Here is an 18,349-nt window from a genome sequence, read left to right as displayed (position 1 = left end):
TGGTGGAAATCCTCAATACATTCGCCTTCTAATTTGATAACCCTCATCCACAGCAAAAACCGAACGTAATTTAAGATAATAATGTTTTTATTATTGGTGTTGTTAACCATGTTTTACTCACTTGCGGTACTTGAACGCTGTTTCTTTGTCCAGTATATTTGATAAACAAATCCACATAAACAGGCGATAAAGAAAAGAAGGCAAGAACCGAACAGAAAGTAGCGGAAATAAAGAGCAGAAGTGTCAATGAGTCCACCGCTAAGCTCTTGTGCAATAGACGCATCGTGAGTCTGAAATGAAAACACCAAAAAATGAAGACTTACACGCTTACAGCCGGCCTTAGATCATGTATTGCTTGTGACAAACTTTAAGGCATTTTTTTATATGGCTTTAATGTCACAGTCGTTGCATTCGCTTGAACACAACCCGCCCCCGCTAAGAAACCAAAACAAACGTATTGTAAAGAAAGGGTGTGGAGTCCACCCTCCTCCGCTATAAAGGCTTTTTGAAAGATGACAAGAGAGACAGGAAACAAGCGAAGAATACAGCATCATGGAAAAGATTATCCACAGTCCTACCAACTTTTGAGCTAACCCTTTTTAACCAATATATATTCGCGTCTTAGTATTTTAGATCGACTTTTTTTATATTTGCAATATTTCCCTACTTATGACTTTGACAACTCAAAAAAGACAATAAAAGAACTAATCAGCCACTTCGTTATTACAAGGTGCTGCTATTACCTATACAAAATATGATATTAATAAACTGGGACTGGGCCGGGCCAAAACCTCGTTCCCAGGGTCCTCTCCCACTTCAGCACTGACGCACACGTACCAACTCCGCGGTATATCTAGTAACTTACGCACGCACAAAGCCGTATCAACCGGGCAATGGCAGCCATGGACAGTTGTTTCGTCCTTGTTAGGACTTAATAGCATGGCATAGCCCCAGACCATTCCACGGAGTTGACACGTGTGCTTCAGCGTTGAAATTGGTATTATTCCTCTTCTACTCGTCCGCTCTCTCTTTCGCTCTCGCCCCGGGGAAAGAGAAGCTAGGAGAGGACCCTTGAACGAGGATTTGAGGACGTTATAACCTTTTTCATAAAATTTAGCCTCCTTGCAATATTATTTATTGAAAGTTTGGCTTTATATTTAACATACCGACGCAGTTTTTACAGTTTGCTCAATCTTGTGTGAGATGTCTCCCTTGTTCAGTCGGACAAATTCCAAAAAGCACTTCTCTTGCTTCATTGCGGGGCCAGCCAGTACAACTCCAAAAGTCTTTTTATAATCGAATATCTTAAATACTCGCAAGTTTGGATTTGACGAGAGTTCCTTATGGTTCGACACAACGTACAGATCGATCAGGGCTGCCTCAACTTCTTTTTTATCTAGACCGTTGTTTAGTTCAGCGTAGGTGTGATACTCTTTAACTATGGAAAAGAGAAAAAAACAAATCGTGAGCAGTTGGTGCAGGTTGATGTACATATATAACAAAGCATGGTAAACCATAGACTGCGTAGATAATAAGTCCGAAAACCGTTAACCTGTGCCAGGCTCTCGGTTATTGTGGACAAGCAAAAGGAGAGAGCGAGCAGTGAAATAACGAAAAGGCGAAAAACAGCTCTCCAGCCTAGCCCTCACGCGCGGTTTACGTGCAACTTTTCTCGATCCGCTTTCCCCACCATCTTGGAGCCTGGAAAAGGGTAGAAACCGTACTCCCCGTCTGACAGCTCTTCACTGCTCCACTTCTTTTGGGACTTAAAGTTCCCATATTGCTGTTCGTAAAGAGTAGAGTACGTAGACTATAATGGAAACACACTCTGCTATTTCCCTCACCTAATACTACAAGGGATTTCGTGTAGTGAGATTGCTCGGCCCTGAATAAAGACTAACCTTTTCGAGTAGGCACACTGGCGCACAGATAGCCACGCCTCTCTCCTCCGTAGAGGCCTCTGTGTCGTACGGAGCCTGGAGAGAGGGGAAAAAGGAAGCGCGCAAGGGATGATGGGAAGGGGGGAAGAGAAGGGGACAGCTTTACTCTCTTCTCATCATCCATCGCAGGAGGAGAGAGTAGCTACGTCCGCGCAACAGCTTTTACTGACCTGGATTCATATTTGCAACTTGACGAATTCCTAATCTGAATTCTGGTGTTGACTGTATGGCGCCAATCTATGAAAAATAGATTCAAAAAAAGGATAAATAACATAAGCTTTGTTGTTAGGAGACAGTCTAGATTGACGGGATCATAAAATACGGCACGGCTGCAAAGCAGGATTTTTCTTTGGCACACGCTTCTTCGTGTTGTCATAATTAAATAGTACCTTAGCTCCATACACCTTCTTGTTTACTGATCTCTGCATTGAATATGATATCAATGCATTGGTTATATCAGCAAGAAGAAAAGTCATGAGAACGAGGCCAAAAAGTGTCCAGGCTATCGCGAACAACCGCCCCAGAAAGCTGCGCGGGACCTTGTCTCCATAACTGAAATTGAACAAAAAGTACCTTGCGTTACAGCCTTTAAAGACACGTGACATTAGATGCTTCTTCTCGACATTACTAGATGCGAGCCTGCTATGAGGCTTCCTTAAAAAATCTTAACATTGATCCAAAGTACACGTTTTCGGAAAATATGCTGACGGTACAGGGAATTTTTCCGCTAGCTCCTTCCCCTTCTTAAACCCTTCACAAGGCGATTGCTCCATTAAGCAGCTCCAGAGCTTTTTACCCTTAGCAACCCTCGTTTAACATTCTCTCTCTTTACGCTTTCTCTCTGACCTCCTAACAACGACCTCTTACCCAAGAGTGGTGCAGGTGATGTATGCCCACCAAAATCCTCCCCACAATCCTTTAGTGAATTGTCTTTGAAATTCCTCGGAGTTAGTTCCAGACTCCTAAGATAAGAAGTCAATCAAATGATATCAGTTATCAATACGTAAACAATTCTTACGGCATTCTACGAAAAAAAATAATTTCGTTACGGAATAAAACTTATACTCTAAGAATTTCCGGTGAATACACCGTCTACCTGTGATTGATCCTGACAGAAAGTCGATAAAACTGTTTCGTCTTTTCGGCGCTCGAAATTTAAGGTACGGACCCGAAGTTTGATCGATTCTGGGTGTTGTTTCATCGCCAGGGTATTTTATGTTTCTGTTGTTTAAAGATCGAACGTGGTGGTAGTTTTGTAGCTTTTAGCTTGTTTATCACTGATGGCCTAAGAAAACGAGTAAAAGACTTACAAGGAACCATATAACCCATCCAGCAATCATTATCATGAGAAACGCCAGCAGAGCCATTGGAAAGCAAGTAGTGCCAACCATTATCATAAAACTCGTGTTTTCCTCTATCGTCGGCAACGTACCAACCAGGGCCACCCCACCAGACTCCATCAGGGGTACATAACGATAAATCCCATACGAATTTTGACCTTGGTATCCTTCGATAGGAAAACTCATCTCCGCTTCATTCTCAATTTTTTTCGATGTCAACATGCTTGTCTTCTCAGCGGCGACGCCGTTTTTGTCATGCTCGTAGTCTATTGTTGCATTTAAGCCATTGCGGCATTGTGGGCAACAAGTTTTCGCAGCCCCGTCCAGAATGAAAGGAATAGGTCCCTCGAATGAACTTCCTTGCCGGGTCATGTATGGTCCAATGGAGTACCAATTCGTCGTAAATATATTCGGACACCTGCAAGTTTCTAAAATGAAAATAAAATTACAAAGGTACACTCACTGAACTGATAAAATGGTCTGAAAAACACAATAAAGAAATCAGTTCTTTTTTTATCAGTTGGAGCAATCTGTAATTGTTTACCGACGGTTATTGAGGGTGTTTTTTCCCAATACCAAAGTGACTAAACATGAAATGGTTATGGACCCGACTATTTCAAGTTTCAGTTGAATACAGGTCATTTCCTAGTTTCAGATCTCTCACTTTCAAAACGACGCTAAGTACAAAACCTTTCTTGTGAAAATGAGTTTTATTTGATGAGAGCAAAAAATTATTTTCAAATCAATGGCTTCGCACTTAGCTTCGCTTTGAAACAGAGTCTTGGCGCAACTCAGAAATGGCTTATTCCTATCTTGCCGTTCTACCCTTTCTGGTATATTATACCTTTGTCCTTGCCTAGTCCCTAGGCCTCATTATTCCGCGCGGCCAATGCGTTTCAGGTCACGTGGTCCTAGCAAAGAAGTGAGTTTCCTGCCCGTTTTCCTAGGATACGTCACCGAAGTGAACTGACCGAGAAGGCCTGCGAAAACGCCATACGGGGACTAGGCAACCTTTGTCCTTCCTTGACCAGAGTCAATGCAATTGATTACAGCTAAAGCACGACTACTGTATTCTGATATGAATTCCTAACCTGCTGCTATGCTTTGGCTTACTGTTCCGTCTCCTTTAATAGTAAATGCTAACACTCGTATGTCGTACACTCCGTAGTTCTCTAGTCCTTCTAATGTTGTTGTTAATGTTTTTTCATCTGTGGTCTTGATGACAGTCTTGGCTTGTACGGACTCCTCAGCTATAGTGAGAAGTTTGTACAGAACTCGATAACCACGAAGAATACCATGAACAAAGCAGTCTGGGACTGGTTTCCAGGACACAATAATAGAATATGGCCCGCTGGAGTTGACCGCGCTGAGATCGACGGGAGCTTTACTGGGAACTACAAAATACAAAATTAAGATTTCAAAGCCTGTTTTATTAAGTTTTCTTGTAATTTCTGCCACTGAATTACAAGATTAAGTTCTCCAGTTTGCGATTAGGTTACTTCAGAAGAAAAGCTAGTTCAAGTCTCTTTTACGACCAAGTTTTAGGAAAGTGCTGAGTTAAATTGAAATATCGGTGAAACGTTTCGGGAGTTCTCATTTATCAATCTTAGGCATGTTATGCAAATAGTTCAACCAGAGTCAGTCGTTTGATCTGCATGCATTAACATTTTACAAACATTTTCATTAACTCTCAATAACACAGATCATGGACAGTGCGTCACAAGACATCTGCTTAACATACAAATCTTACCAAAACACTTTAATTCATCTACTGAGCGTTTTTACTCACCTGCCCAGCATCAATGGAAATTTATTGGAATAAAAGGAAGCGTTTACATTAGGAAAGAGTTTAACCCCCCACAGTACTGTCTTGATACACCAACATGGCCGCCGGTTCATTGTTTTGGAACACCGTGACGTCATATGAAAACGCTCTATAACAGGGCATTTTCGTGATTACTTCGTTTGACTTCATTTTGCTTTCTCACTCTGATAAACCCCGGAACTTATTGATTCAAGCTGGGTTTAGTAATAATCATAATTTGTACTATTAAACAAAAACCTGGAGGATTCTGGTAGTCAAAGTCATTCAGTACTCAACTTACCGTCTTCGTCGGTAGATACATTAAACGTTTGACTAATCTTCCCCTCGCCTTTGCTAGTAAAGCCCACTATTCTGAAAGAATAATTAGTGAACTTTTTCAGATTGAATATTTCAACAGATGTGGCGTTTGGCGGCAACACTCTAACTGTTTCATTGTGTGATTGTATAGCTCTTCTCCTTCTTCTTGCTGTTATTTTTTCATGGTAAAAAACTCGGTAACCAAGTAGAATCCCATTAACATCTATTCTTGGAATGGGCTGCCAATTTATCATCAGGCTGGTGGAGCTTGTGTTTGTCGAGGAGACATTGTGCGGTGGAACGTTTGGTACTGCAAGGTAACAAGACAACATACTCAAACATGCGCTTAAGTGGATTTCCAATTTTGACACAAAAGGTCAGTACCCCTTTAGTATACCTTACGTTAAGGACACTGCAGCGTCCCTCTGTAAATTCTTGGAAGTTATTGAACGATAATACGGAAGAACCTAAATTAAATGCGTACAGTCACATGGTGCGTTTGTTTGAAATATTTAGATAAAAGGGCCTTTTAATTACCTAAATGACTAGCTGCGGGGAGGCTACTAAATGACACATGTCCCCACCCTTTTATAAACTTCCATACGCGAGATCCCTACCCTTTCATAAACCAGAAGCCTGAAAAAGGCACCCCTTTTGGTGGGGAGTCTCCCCGTATAGAACTTTACAGAGAGTACCCCCTCCCCCTGTATCATGGGCGTGTTTCTTACCATCTTCGTCTGTGATGACTATAATGGGGGGACTGCTTACACCAAAGAACTTGCTGATTCCTTGCAATTCAATTGTGTAGTTTCTGTACTTCGCAAGTCCCGTCAGGTTCACGAACAAATTATCGGACGACAGTCTTATAGTGTGCCTTCTGATTGGCACGTTATCATAAGTAAGTTCATCTAAAACAATTCTGTACTCTCGTAAAACTCCAGCAACCAGTTCTGGAGGTATTGGAGACCACTGTATATAAATGGCTGTTGAACTGACGTTGAAGCCAGTCACGTTCCAGGGATAAACTTGAGGCGCTACGAAGGAAAGAATTATACAACATCATGAAACAGCACCGTAAAATTGGTCCATGACAACAGGGGCGGATCCAGGATTTTTTTTAGGAGGGGGTGCACTCGTCTCTTGCTCCACTTAAACACCAATAAACCACATAGTTTTTTTTTGCAGAATACCAGTTGTATTAAAAAACCGCAGGTCATCTCAGAGGGGGGGGGGGGGGGGGGGTGCGCACCCCCTGCACCCTCCCCCTAGATCCGCCCCTGGACAAACACCCTCAGGTTCCGCTGTATTAGCAACTCTGATGGAAAAGTTCGGAATCATTCTCTAGCTGTCTTGTGAGTTCAATGCTTTCGTGAGCGTTAACTGTATCCGAGTTACTGTTTATTATCACCGTAGCACTGCACCTTACATGTATACGTATGTATTTTTAAAATTCTTCCTAATTACGGTTTATTTGGAATCCGCCGCAAATATCTCAACAAACACGCCCTTGGGATCTGTACCGACTATTTCCTATATAGTGACCATATCTGCTATTTACTTACAAAGCGAACTCAGTGTGAGACGGACCTCAGAACCATTTCTATAGCTATCTGTTGCACATATGTATACAATGAACTCTCACTAAACCATATAATCTCGGCCCCATTTCTCGCTCTCCGTCTTATATGTACACTGTATACAGTAGAATCTGTCAAGCCAGATGCCCTTGCGGTCAGTTCTAGCTCAAGTCTGCTCACATTGAGGGTGGCTACTCCTAAAGTCTTCTACTGACAATTTGTATAGCATTTAATGAAGCCGAAACCAATTGTGGAAATGAATCAGTTTAGGTATCCTTTTGATGAACAGTTTTTGCTTACAGATTTTTCCAGCAACAACAATAGTCCTGTTTTGAATTCGTCGCGGCCGCTGAATAGAAGCACTGAAGACTCACTTATACAGGGTTAGCCTTAACCAAAGGCAAATATATTCAGGAGAAGACCTGTGTACAACTGCGTCTACTGTTTTAAACTCAAATTCAGGCACCTTCTCGCCGGTATTTACGAATATTTTACTTTAGGTCGAGGCTAATCCCATACAAATATTCGGCGCTTTTATTCAGCAGTCACGACGAATTCGAAAATGGGCAATTTGCCGTCTGTACCCTTCGAATTTTAAGTATATAGGGAAAAATATTAAAAGCTAAAACTACACGTGTTTTACCTTCTTCTTCTGTTCTGACAATAATTGGCGGACTCTTTGGGCCATCTCCTTTTACAGTAAACGCTAACACCTGTATTGTATAGAAGCTATAAGGTTTCAGGAAATTCAACGTGGTACTTGTTCCTGGAAAGTCCACAGTCTGGTTAAATACTTCATCCACAGTGCTGCTAAAGAAAACACGATAACCCAAAATGATACCATTGACGTCACGATAAGGAACCTCTTCCCAAAATACCCGGATGTCATGCTTACTAATGTTGAAGCCGTAGACATTTTGAGGGGAAGCTCCGGGTGCTGAAAAAAATTAAAGTTTTAAGTTAATTTAAGTTTCAAAAACAAAACGTAGTACAAAATGTCCCAGGTTTTCGCTGTTAACACTGGTTAATAGAGAGTTTTAGATCCGAGTTTACCGCGAACCTCTAACCGCGGTTTGCCGTTACCCGTTTGCGGTTCAACGTTCAAACATAATTCGATTTAGATTGGTGGTGGATTAAAGAAGTGGATTCTGGTTTATTTTTCCACTTAGAAATAGAAGAAAAATCAATCAGTGAAAATAAAAGAAATTTACGGTAACACTGGGTTATCTAGCAGCAAAGAGCTGTAAATTCTTACATTAGTTCTTCTTGCAATTTTACGGCCGCCATTTTGAACCAGCAGCCATGAATGGCACTTGTTTTCAAGATCCAATAGGATTTATCAAATTTAGCATTTCGCCCGTATTTGTGCCTTTGTTAATGGATAAAGACTTGCTCCACAAGATTTTTTTATCATTACGTGGGATAAAACAAGATTTATACTCTAAAATCTTTCAGGTAAATGACATACGTGAAAATCTATCTCCCCACGTTGAAAACGCACGTCGTAAACCTCAAACGTGACGAGAAAGACTTGTCACGTGACCTCCAGCGGTTAGAGGTTCGCGGTAAACTCGGATCTAAAACTCTCTAATGTCAAATTAGTTACGCATAAACAAATGTGATCCACAATGCTTTTCTTTTGGTAGAGTGATAATTCATTCTGGTTCATGAGTGGATCCGGGGAGAGAGAACATTAAGCAATTTTTTCTTGCACCTTGCCACGGAATGAGAATCAAAACATTGAAAACAGAACAACATGTCTGCACGACAAATCTTTTTCCCTTTCTGGACTTGGATGCAGTTCGTAAAAATGTATCTCTAGGAACATCACTTCCATCTCATAAAGTTAGAAAAACAAAACAGCCAAAAAAGAAAATAATTTTTATTTGTAAAGTTTCCGAGGTCGTAGTTATAATACTTAGTACGGTGGATGATTGTGCATTATATTCACAATTTATAACAGTATTTTCATAAATTAAACCCTGATATCGGGCTTTCAGAAGAACGACTTAAATCTTATTCATTCTTTCTTTACTAAACTCCCACTCATTCTTTCTGTTAACCATGGTAAATGTAAGTGTAAATTGAATAAAAAAGGGATGACATGTAATTGTTTTACCATCTTGTTCCGTAATACAGTTGATGTAAGCATAAGGACCAGATCCCTTCACTGTGAAAGCGCGAACCTCCAATCGATATTCGACGTATTCGTCTAGTCCCGTCAACTCTAACGACAAACTTGAACTACTCGTGCTGACATTTTCCTTAGATAACAGACCGTCTACTCTACTGTAACTGATCAAATAGCCGCGAAGTATTCCGTGAAGGTAATACCAGTCTGCTAACGGTTGCCATGACAGCAATATAGATGTGGAGCTTGTGTTCCATGCGGCAAGGCTAGTGGGCGTCCACGTCGGAACTGTGAATTTAAGGGTGGAATGAATCATAAAAAGGGAAGAAACACCATAAAAGGTTTATAATTGTTTAACCAATAATAAAGTTTGAGTCCTTTTAAGGGCATGAAACTTTTTTGTCTCCCATGCACGCCGCCTGTCTTCTCAAGAGCTCTTCCTAACGATTCAAATTACAGCTGCGTTTGGAGACTCATTAATTTTTAAGTCTTGGTGTGAGACAAAAGTCTTTTTAAACTTGAAGGTTGCCAATAAATTTTAATCAATAATTTCAATAAAAGAAAGTCCTCCATCCTAACACTTGCGAACAACTTTAATGGTCAGATGTGTATATTTCAGTAGAAAATGTGAAAACGGCAGATTTTCCTTTATTTAATCAAAATCAGACACCGTCTTTTGCGAAGAAACGGTTAAAATAAATATCGGATTTAAATTCAGATAAGGCAATTACTTTGCACCATTAATGCGTCATAAATAATTAAGTGGTCTATTTATGCCGGGCACGCAAACCTATAGCCGTCAAATTTCCTAACAAACTAAATCATCTTTGGTCTTTGGTTCATGACAAATCAGGAAAAGATCCTGAGGCGTTTAAGATCCATATAAACCATAAATCATAAATCACCTACTGCCCTGGCGTTTATCGTCGCCAGTAATTTCTCATTTGAGATCAAATATGAAGACCCATGGATATTGCAACTGTACATAGCGTATTAAACTATCAGAAAATTATCCGTTTTTCAAGATATTTTTTCCTTTTATTGATAACATGAAAAAGCGATAAATTGTTCTGTAAATTTAAGTTAGAGGAAACGTGTCAGGCCACTTCATGGCGTCTCTAAATTATCGTTCTATACTGCCTTCGTCTTATAGCAGGTCGTAATAGAAGAGTTTAAAAGCTTAATGTTGATAAACTTGTCAACTTAAAAGCATGGCCAGCGCGAAACGTATGATTCGATATGAAAACGTCGTCCAAAATAAACACAGACACCATCGAATTTTTCAACCCGATAAACGCAAACTCAAACCTTTCCTTTAATTTTAATAACAATACTCTTGTAAATAATGCATGTTATTGACTCCCAACAGAGAAGACGAGACTTTAAATATTGAGAAGACTGCTGGTTCGGTAACGACAAATATGAGCTACCAACAGTTCTTTTTGTCATAACGTTTTTATGGAAAAAACCCTTTTAAATAGGCCACAAGACGTCTTAGAGGTCGTAAGCTCTCGCCAGTTAACACAGCTGTTTGGTAAAGCCTTAACGGACATGACATCAATATAAAATCCGATCCTGGTTTCGTAAAGACGCAGCAAAGCTGATCATCACACGTATTCGGTACTGCATAAAAATGCTGATGAACAACCTTTCCAGCGACGGAGTACATAAGACTTTACAAGAAAGGTTTTGTGGTTCAGAATTGGTTGAACGATTATACAGCCAAATAATATGTCTTGCAGCTATTAACATACTACTATCCATAACTGCATTTATTGGGAACACACTGATCTTAGTTGCTCTTTACAAGGACAGTTCCCTTCATCTGACGTCAAAGTTTTTATTTCGTAACTTAGCCATCACAGATCTTTGTGTTGGAGGCATTTTACAACCTTTGAATGTTACCTATTGGATTTCGGTGCTAGGGGAACGCTGGGATATTTGTCGTTTCACTTTAGATTCAAGTTTCATTGCAAGTTTTATATTGTGTTCCGTCTCTTTGAAAACAACTACTACAATAGGCGTGGATAGACTTCTTATCGTGTTATTGGGACATAGATACAGACAAGGTGTACGTTTGAAGCGAACATACGAGATCAGTGTAGCTTGTTTCTGGGTAATATCCACTGTCGCATCAACCATGTATTTTTGGAATTACAATATAACGCTGTGGTTTAGCTACATAGGATTATCAGTCTGTTTAATAATTTCAATCGTCTCTTACACCAAAATTTTCATGTTTCTTCATCAACAAAAACTGCAAATAAGCGTTCATGAAAATCAATGGAATCAAGCAAATCCGGTGAATATAGCACGATACAGAAAGGCAGTGTCTACTGCTCTATGGATACAGTTCACATTAGTTGTTTGTTACTTACCCTATGGTATACTAGCGAATTTTTGGAATAGCAACCTTTTTATGTTTTCAGCGAGATATTTTGCAGTAACTTTAGTTTACCTCAACTCCTCATTAAATCCATTGTTGTACTGCTGGAAAATCAGAGAAGTACGACAGGCGGTGAAGAGTACAATACGACAACTTTTATGCTTATGGGAATAATAAAAAAAACACACATACATATCTAAAGTCGAATTGCAAACGCATGTTGACATGGTTTTTGTTTGGAAGGTTATTTAAATTTCTTTTTTTATACATAGATTTTAATAACACCTTCTAATTCTCAATTTTCTATTAGGTAACAAAGTTGTGACAACGACTCTCGTAACATTTACCAAACCAGCCTATACTAAAATCAAAATGTATAATGTAATATAATCATTGTTCCTGAAAAGCACCTTTGGGGAGGTAACAATAAAGTATGTATGTACTATTACATGTATTAAGTTTTTTCTTGTTGGGTTTTTAACTGGAGCTGAGGTCCAAAAAATAACGTTTTCTAGAAGCTAAGGGCCAAGACGTTTCTAAGCTTCCAATGCCATAGAAAAATAAAGAAAATGTTTTCCTTTTTTAAAGTTTCCTCAAGTGTTCTGAGTGGCGCGATTTGCGGATAAAATTATTTTGTTTCATCGATATTACGAAACTTAAAAAAAAATTAAAGAAATTGCTCTGGGCTGATTTCTTTACACCTTTTAGCCCTTTAGTACTAAAGAGTCCAGAGACTTCTAACACATTTGATTATTAATTTGTACTCATCTCGACTTCACGTATTTAAAGTACAGATTGAAAGAAAATAAAGAACAAATACAAACTTAATAGCTTTGAATTGAAACGCAGCTGTCTCTTTAAACACGACGTTTGAGGGCAAATATAATCTCCTTAGATAAGAAATACTAAAGTCGGAACCTTGAAGAAAGAAACTCTTCGGATACAAATATTTCATAGGAAACTGAGATTCAGAAAAAAAGGAATTAACGCGCTGTTTAATAATTGAAGTAAAAAACTTTATGCATTGAACTATTTCAATTTATTTCATTTTTTAGTTTTTTGCGTGTTATGAATATTTTACGAGGCAGACTAATTACTCGAAAAAGCAACTGATAGAAAGTATTAAACTGGATTTAGAGAAAAAAACACACACAAGCCCTTTTTATTGTTTCCCCGCCATTATGGGAGACCAATATGCTTGGCAAATAGCTTTTTACTACCGTGAGGTATTAAATACAGGTCAAAAACATTGAATGATTGTCAATAATAAAAAAAAGCGCGCACTTAAAGTAAGCAAATGACCCAACGCACGAAATGTGTCGATCCACTAATCGCACGTCACAGCATAATAATCTTTCAGAAAAGCCTATTAATAAGCTGCCGAGCAAAAACAACTGGAAAACTGAGGTAAGAAGTAATCAGTATGTATATAAAGATGTGAGCTTCCACATATTTTATGTGATTTTGGTGATTTCGAAGATTCGATCCTCCCCTCTTTGTACTACCGATAACTGGCATGCCTATTGTCCTGCCGTCGAGCTTTTCTCCTGTAACTTGGTTCCTCGTGACGGGATCGCAGTGTGAATATCGCACTATTTCTCCTAACGTTTCATTTTTGTTTCGGATATTTTTCTTGATGACTATGCCCAATCATTTGTCGCTAACTCCTCCCTAGCAGACACTACTACTCTCTACCGACTTTCCGTTTTCGATGAAGACTCTTTTTCACATTCAACAATAACGTAAAAACGTTTTACACTTCCGACTTGCCAAGCTATTTTGGCAGCCATTTTGGAGTCGTACGTGAGACTATTTAAAAAAAATCCTTGTTGTTTTGAATCGCATGACTGTTTTGGGGAATCCAACGCTTGTTTCACGGTACAGTCTAGATTCCAAACCTCGAAAGGACACCTGATGAGGCTTAGACAACGTAATATTTGTTATCGCTTTTTAAGAAGAAAACTTGTTTAAAAGGAGATTGAGGGGAAGACAATGTAGTAGGAAGAGAAGTATTAAGAAAATAGAGCATTGACTATGTTTTGTACCAAATGTATAATTATATGGGTTAAGCACTGATTTACAATGTTTAGCTTTCATTTAGGGCTCACTGATTTGGAAAAACCATGCATAGAAATCCTATGGAATTACGGTTGTCGGTAACCGATTGCTTCTTCACTGTAATGTTTAACTGAGAGATAAATATAGTAAACTGGGTACAAAACTTCCTGACTCTTTTTTCTTCTGTCTGCCTTCTTTTTTCCTTAAATTTAAAAATTTACGAGACTTTCTTCTGAGTTACAGAATGTAGACTCTGCCTTCTTTTACAAGCAATTACGTGGCTGTGCAAGAAACTGGGACAAAATACGTCCTACTTAACAATACCATAATGCAATTCAGCTCAACACCGACCCAGGCCTCTGCTAACATAACCTCAAAACTACCAATCACAACTGTTTTACCTATTTTTGAACTGTGTTTATATTGTGTATCTCAGTTTGATTTTTTTAGGCTTTCATTTAAGTTTCTAAGTATTGTTTTGACGGCTTTAATTTGCGCAACTCCTTGTGTATTGGCGTTAACAAAGCGCTCACACTTTTTACTTTTTTCTTCATTGTGACACAAGTGTCTGTGCTTCAGTTCTGTTATCAATCTAAGTTTACAGCCCATCAAAACAAAAAGAAAAACCCTGGAAGTTAAAGACTATTATATTCATCGATATTTTCATGAACAGATCATTATGCAGAAAAAGCTACGACGATCCTCCGGATATGGAAGCAATATAATCGGGAATAATAAATTATTAGCCTTCAGAGACTTGCCTTCATACACACAATGTATGTATACTTTAAGATTCTAAAAAAAGTTTATTCCGCTTCGCAACAGAGAACTGAGGATATGAGCAGGTGAGCAGGCAGGTGACATTTACACACGATAACAATAAGTTATCCAAATAATTTTCCACAGTTCCATAAATATAGTTATTCATTAATAATAGAAAGTATATATGTTGTCTTTTTTAACAAAGAGGTTTTTAAGGACAAAAAGTCTCTTTCAGTGTTGGCCATTTACTAACAGGGATAATGTGCCGGCGCAGCGTGTTACGTCATGACTCACCGCTGTCTAGATCTTTGTTTTAATTTGTTTACGTTAATCTATGGTCTTCCCTACTGTGGAAAATATATCCATTTCAACAGTATCTTTGGTCCGGCATCTTAACAACCGACGAGATTGAAGTAGAAACTTCCCTTGCTAATCTAGAATGAGAGAAGCAAGCGAGAAAAACGAGAAAACATACGAAGAACTGTTTTGCTCAACGGAATTAACAAGAGGAACGCACAACTTGCTAATATGTCTATCGGCCATGAATATTGTTCTTTCTTTCATCACCTTTCTGGGAAACATCCTCATCCTAGTGGCATTTCGCAAGACGACTGTTCTTCATTCTCCTTCCAAAATATTGTTCCTCTCTCTGGCTACAACTGACCTTTGTGTCGGTGCTATATCGGAACCACTTATTGTTGGCTACTGGATATCGGTGGTTAAAGAACGTTGGGATATCTGTCGCCAAGCACAAGCCTTGATATTTATCACGGGTCATGCACTGAGTTCGGTGTCTTTGTTTACACTGACTGCAATAAGTGTAGACAGACTTGTCGCCCTGATGTTGGGACTCAGATACAGACGAATTGTGACCTCCAAGAGAACTTATATAACGGTGGGTGCGTTTTGGGTGATATCTATTGGTGGAGCAACAATGTACTTTCAAAAGTATCTCGCCACCTTACTCTACGGATACATAGGTACCGCAGTGTGTTTAGCAATATCTTTGTTCTCTTACACAAAAATCTTTCTTACTTTTCGACGAAGACGAAAATTAAGACACGAACAAAGTTTTATGCAGCTTGGTCAATGCAGTCAACTGGACACAACGCGGTACAGAAAGGCAGTATCCAATGCTTTGTGGCTGCAGTTGATATTGGTTGTTTGTTATCTGCCATATGGAATAGTTGGAATTATCATGAATCAGAAAGGATTATCCTCACCTGTGTATGTCGCTAGGCAATTTGCACTGACTTTAGTTTTGCTAAACTCTACACTTAATCCATTTTTCTATTGCTGGAAGATTGGAGAAGTAAGACAGGCAGTCAGAGCCACGATCAGACAATACCTTCCTTCATTACCCGGAGAGGTACGTTCAATACACATTACAGCAGGATAGAAATACATTGAAAGTATTAAAAAATCATGATTACTTGTTCGCAATGTCCTTGTAAGGCAGTAAAAACGGAAAGAGGATTCTTATTTTGACTGAAACCATCTTATACTAAGTTTCAGTAGTTCAGCCTAGGCGTATTTTAAAAAAGTTATAATCATGTACATGTATTTTTATTCTTAAAATTATCTACTATTCTTTATGCATTTACATTAAACTCATTCTCTAAGAAAATCCAAAGGCCGGTTCAAATGTTTACGAATGCTAATAGAGAAAATCAGCAAATTTAGAACAGAGGAAATTAAAAAAGGTTGACTGACGCGTAGCATCCATATTTTCTGACAAATTTTGCCATGTTTTTAACCGTGAGAAATAGTAAATGTTGCCAATAGATTGGTACCATTCGAACAAACATAACGATGATATTTTATCCAGAAAAGAATCTCAAAATGATATTTGCACTAATTAAGCATTTCTCTTTGAGAGCACTGAGATCGACCATTATTAATTTCTGTGCGACAAATGGCGACATAATAATACAATAAACCAAAGAGTTCGAGAGACATCTCCAACTGTGGGGCGCCAAACAGAAGAAACTAACACAAAAAATTATAATCTAAAGGTAGCTAAATCTATTATGCCTCTATACAAGGTATAATTTTTTCACGTGTTAAGTAAACTGTTTAACTCTCATGGAACAATGGCGTGGAATTCGAAATGATCAAAATCAGCAAGACGCCGCCAGAAACTTTTGAACACTTTCATAACATTACGAAACATAATGTAATAGATGATATTGTCTTTCTAAATGTCCTCTACAGTGTTTTTTTTTTTTTCACTATTGACTACAGGTTTGGCAGGAGTGTAGCGTCCTTGTACGCACATACACCCGTGTGCACATGTACCGGCTGAAATATGGGAAAAAAAAATTTTCTTAAAAAGCATTTTTTTTATCATTAGATCGGGATGACTGATACTTATTTTGCACTATATTGGTGTCTTTGAATTACAATTTCCTTTATCCTTTAAATACTGTATTCCACAATTCTGATTCTGTCACTGGCCTTTTTATTCCCGTAAAACTGTACCTTACTGACTAAACTAGAGATGAGTAAAATAAACAACTAACTATTGCGTTTTCCTGCGTTTTAATTTGCTGAAAATGTCCCGCGGAAATGCTGGAAATGGCATTTCCGAGACCCCAAATCTACGAATTTTTTCTGGGGGAGAATCAATGCTCTCTATTCCCACCCCCAGGTTGGGCCGCCTTCGGGGCTACAACGTTTCTTCCCCGCGTACGTACACCTTCAAAACCTCACGCTACGCCCCTGTGTTTTTAATGGGGTCCCTGGTCACTTTAGGACGGCAAGTTCTGTTAAGACCAAAGGAACAGGGCTAACGACGTATAAAATACGTACATCAATTGTAGAATTGGTTCGGCTTGAAATATGTCATGAATATGCTCTTACGGGAAGGAGCTAACAGTATGAGAATAAATTGAAACATTTCGTAACGGAATCAGGTCAATCAATAGGCAGACAAAATATCTCTTGTACACAACTTTGCTCAGAACGTTACACACGGAAAAGCTATTGATGATCTCTATAACTAATATAAAGACATTGTTGCTTGAGGACAACACTTAACAGGCAGCTGGTTGTTGGCCGAACCGTATTTTTTTCTGAGGAAAGGTTTGGATGATGTCATTTTAAAAAAAATTCCATCCGACGGACCTGGAACAAAAACGTTATGAAAAACTTGCATTCAACTTAGAGTCATATTTTCAGCAAAATTCGATCATAGTGGTACAATGGCGGACAAAATCGTGTCCCAAACGAAATTATCCACCACTCCCCCCTCCAATCAGTCCGTTTTTAATAAGGGAAGTTTCTAAATGGAAAACAACATCGTCACTCTATCAATGACATCATAAGAGGAACTTATCTAATGAGGAAGCTCAGTGTTCATTTTGTGCTCATGAGATTAACGTAAAGTGATTAAGACCTTTGAGAAGGGTAGAAGAACATTCTGTTTTCAAAAACTGGAGTGAGAGTTGAGTGAAACGTTTGACAATGTATATTTCCTTCAAAGCGCCAACACTCAATGTTCAATTTGTCCTGTACTGTGCTGTTTACTGAATAAGGTTATCAAATGCGTCCGTGAATAGAATTATAAGTCAAACAGGAACAACAAATTTTAAAAACCAACACAGGAAGTTCTAACGGGCTCCAGCTGTTTTTCCTTTTCCTTTTTTTATTGTTTGCCGATTTCGAGGAAAAATGCTTATGTCTTTCGTCGTTTATTTTTTCCAGTTTCGATAATCAAATTACTTGACCTTGATTGTGATATAAAATACATCATCAGGAAAAAAATTTTTTGAAATTTGTTTTGATTAGTTTGAGGAAATAGAAAAAAAAACGGAAAAAATGTCACAGGAGAATGAGTTGCTTCTTCAAAACTGATAACCATCAATCTGTATTTTCTTCACGCTCTGTCAAAACAAATTTGTAAATGCATTCAAAATCATTCATTTACGGCTGTACAAACGATCGAGAACTATTTTTATCAAACTCGTTCCTACCCAGGTTTTCTCTCTCTCCAATCCTCTCTCTCTCTCTCTCTCGCTCGCTCCAGGGACAC

The 18,349-nt window shown here is 38.7% G+C and overlaps 2 protein-coding genes across 2 annotated transcripts in view; one reads left to right on the top strand and one right to left on the bottom strand.

Annotated features, from left to right (window-relative positions):
• The window catches only part of LOC140942954 (phosphatidylinositol phosphatase PTPRQ-like), a 34,703-nt gene that overhangs the window by 2,240 nt on the left and 14,114 nt on the right, over positions 1–18,349 (bottom strand). The window contains exons 8-18 of the mRNA XM_073391975.1: positions 9,099–9,398; positions 7,623–7,916; positions 6,131–6,436; positions 5,386–5,712; positions 4,372–4,674; positions 3,251–3,708; positions 2,808–2,902; positions 2,330–2,492; positions 2,111–2,177; positions 1,167–1,438; positions 122–290 (exon numbers count right to left, since the gene is read on the bottom strand). Coding sequence (XP_073248076.1) covers positions 122–290; positions 1,167–1,438; positions 2,111–2,177; positions 2,330–2,492; positions 2,808–2,902; positions 3,251–3,708; positions 4,372–4,674; positions 5,386–5,712; positions 6,131–6,436; positions 7,623–7,916; positions 9,099–9,398 — 2,754 coding nt within the window. The remainder of the gene's footprint in view (positions 1–121; positions 291–1,166; positions 1,439–2,110; positions 2,178–2,329; positions 2,493–2,807; positions 2,903–3,250; positions 3,709–4,371; positions 4,675–5,385; positions 5,713–6,130; positions 6,437–7,622; positions 7,917–9,098; positions 9,399–18,349) is intronic.
• On the top strand, positions 10,296–12,267 carry LOC140942977 (probable G-protein coupled receptor 45). The gene has a single exon (XM_073392000.1). The coding sequence runs from the start codon at positions 10,744–10,746 to the stop codon at positions 11,668–11,670; it is 927 nt and encodes a 308-aa protein (XP_073248101.1). The 5' UTR covers positions 10,296–10,743; the 3' UTR covers positions 11,671–12,267.

Source organism: Porites lutea, chromosome 7, assembly GCF_958299795.1.
Source record: "Porites lutea chromosome 7, jaPorLute2.1, whole genome shotgun sequence".
NCBI classification, from domain to species: domain Eukaryota; kingdom Metazoa; phylum Cnidaria; class Anthozoa; order Scleractinia; family Poritidae; genus Porites; species Porites lutea.
Note: the sequence above shows the minus strand (reverse complement) of the source record. Positions and strands in the feature narration are given on the sequence as shown.